General features: G+C 54.4%; 1 protein-coding gene across 1 annotated transcript in view; it reads right to left on the bottom strand.

Moving 5' to 3' along the window:
* The window catches only part of LOC113981000 (proteasome subunit beta type-5-like), a 1,711-nt gene extending 431 nt beyond the window's left edge, over positions 1 to 1,280 (bottom strand). The window contains exon 1 of the mRNA XM_027708233.1: positions 999 to 1,280. Coding sequence (XP_027564034.1) covers positions 999 to 1,235 — 237 coding nt within the window. The 5' untranslated portion in view covers positions 1,236 to 1,280. The remainder of the gene's footprint in view (positions 1 to 998) is intronic.
* Between the last annotated feature and the right edge of the window lie 1,112 nt (positions 1,281 to 2,392).

Here is a 2,392-nt window from a genome sequence, read left to right as displayed (position 1 = left end):
GAAATGGGGGTAAAATGAGGAGAAAAGGGGAGAAATGGGAGTAAAAGGGGGAGAAAAGGGGGTTTGGGGTCATTAAAAGGCGGTTTGGGGTCAGGAAAGGGGGAGAAATGGGGGTAAAAGGGGGTTTGGGGGAGAGAAATGGGGGTAAAAGGGGGAGAAATGGGGTAAAAGGAGAGAAGTGGGGATAAAAGGGGATAAAAGTGGGAGAAAAGGGGATAAAACTGGGAGAAAAGGGGAAAAATGAGGAGAAAAGGGGGTAAAAGGGGATAAAACTGGGAGAAAAGGGGGTAAAAGGGGATAAAACTGCAATAAAAGGAGATAAAACTGAGAGAAAAGGGGACAAAAGTGCAAGAAAAGGGGGTAAAAGGGGATAAAAGTGGGAGAAAATGCGAGAAAAGGGCATAAAAGTGGGAAAAAAGGGGATAAAAGGGGATAAAAGTGGGAGAAAAGGGGAGAAAAGGGGAGAAAAGTGGGAGAAAAGGGGGTAAAACTGGGAGAAATAGGGGTAAAATGGGGAGAAATGGGGGTAAAAGGGGGAGAAAAGGGGGTTTGGGGTCATTAAAAGGGGGTTTGGGGTCATTTAAAGGGGGTTTGGGAGAGAGAAATGAGGGTAAAAGGGGGTTTGGGGTCATTAAAAGGGGATTTGGGGGTTGTTCAAAGGGGGTAAAAGGGGGAGAAATGGGGGTAAAAGGGGAAGAAATGGGGGTAAAAGGCGGGGTTTGGGATCATTAAAAGCAAGTTCAGGGTTATTAAAAGGGGGTTTGGGGTCATTTAAAGGGAGTTTGGGGGGGAGAAATGAGAATAAAAGGAGATTTGGGGTCATTTAAAGGGGGTTTTGGGGGAAAAAACAGAATAAAAAGGGGGTTTGGGGCCCCCCTGAAGAGATTTTTGGGGTTCTCCTCATGGAATTTCGGAGCCCCTTGAAGGGAATTTTTGAGCTTCCCCACAAACTTTGGGCCTAGAAGCCCTTTTGATGTTGCTCCTTTTTGTTTTTTTACCTTAAAAGCCAAGGTGGTGGTTCCGTGCAGCATCAGCAGCCCGGGCCCGGCCGGAGCCGCCTGGAAACCCCAGGGAGGAGCCGCCAACACCCGGGGAGGCCCCGGAGGGTCCCGGAGGCTCCTCAGGATCCCCTCGCGATCCTCGGGATCGTCCTCGAAGCCTTTTGGAAGCGCCGGGAAGAGTTTTTGGGCCCCTCCCGGGAGCTCCGGGCAGCGGAGGACGCTGGCCAGCGCCATCTTGGGTCAGGGCGCCGTGAGGGCGGAGCGCGCAAGATGGCGGCGGGTGAGGGCGGCGCGGGCGCCATCTTGGGTGAGGGCGGGAAAAGGCCGGGCAAAATGGCGGGAATGGGTAAAGCGCATGCGCGGAGCACTGAAGGCGCCATTTTGTATGAGGGCAAGGGCGGGAATGAGAAAGCGCATGCGCATTGCAGGGAAGGACGCCATTTTGCAAGGGCGGGATGTAAACAGCGCATGCGCGTTGAGGGGATAAGGCGCCATTTTGAGTGAGGGCAAGGGGCGGGAATGAGAAGCGGCGCATGCGCAGTGAGGGGGATGGGCGCCATTTTGCGCGCGGGCAAAAGCGGCTGCGCACGCGCAGTGAAGGGGAAGAGACGCCATTTTGGGTAAGGGCAAAAGGCGGGGATGGGAGAGGCGCATGCGCGGCGCCCATGAGGGGGCGGGCGGGCGCCATCTTGGTTGAGGGCATGACTCGTTTAAAGAGAGAAAAATAAAAAAAAAATCGGGCGTTTTTTAGCGAATTTAAAGGCGGGGATCGATAAAAAAAAGGGATTTGGGGGGTTTAAAAAGGGAAGCGAAGGAAAAGTGGGGTTTTTTGCGTTTTGGGAGAAAGGGAAAGGTGGTTTTATGGGGGGGGAGGGTTCGTGAGGGGATTTGGGGTAAAAAATGACGTTTTTAGGGAGCCCGTGAGGGAATTTGGGGTCAAAGTCCCGGTTTTTGGGCGCGTCGAGGTGGAATTTGGGTTAAAAACCAGGTTTTTGAGGGGATTTGGGGTGAAAGTGGCGATTTTGACGCCTCCCGGTCCCCCCTAAAGCCCAAACCAGTCCCTCCCAGTATAAACCAGTGCCCCCCAAATCCCCTCCCAGTCCCTCCCAGTACAACCCAGTGCCCCCAAATCCCCTCCCAGTCCCTCCCAGTGCCCCCAAATCACCTCCCAGTCCCTCCCAGTATAAACCAGTCCCCTCCCAGTCCTTCCCAGTGCCCCCTAAAGTCCCCCCCAGTCCCTCCCAATCCCGTCCCAGTCCCTCCCAGTGTCCCCTAAAGTCCCTCCTGTCCCTCCCAGTTCCTCCCAGTATAAACCAATCCCCTCCCAGTCCCCTCCCAGTGCCCCAAATCCCCTCCCAGTCCCTCCCAATCCCCTCCCAGTCCCTCCCAGT

This window comes from Neopelma chrysocephalum, unplaced genomic scaffold, assembly GCF_003984885.1.
Source record: "Neopelma chrysocephalum unplaced genomic scaffold, ASM398488v2 Primary Assembly neopelma1_95804, whole genome shotgun sequence".
NCBI lineage: Eukaryota > Metazoa > Chordata > Aves > Passeriformes > Pipridae > Neopelma > Neopelma chrysocephalum.
The sequence above is the reverse complement of the archived record's forward strand: the minus strand, read 5'-3'. Positions and strand labels throughout refer to the sequence as shown.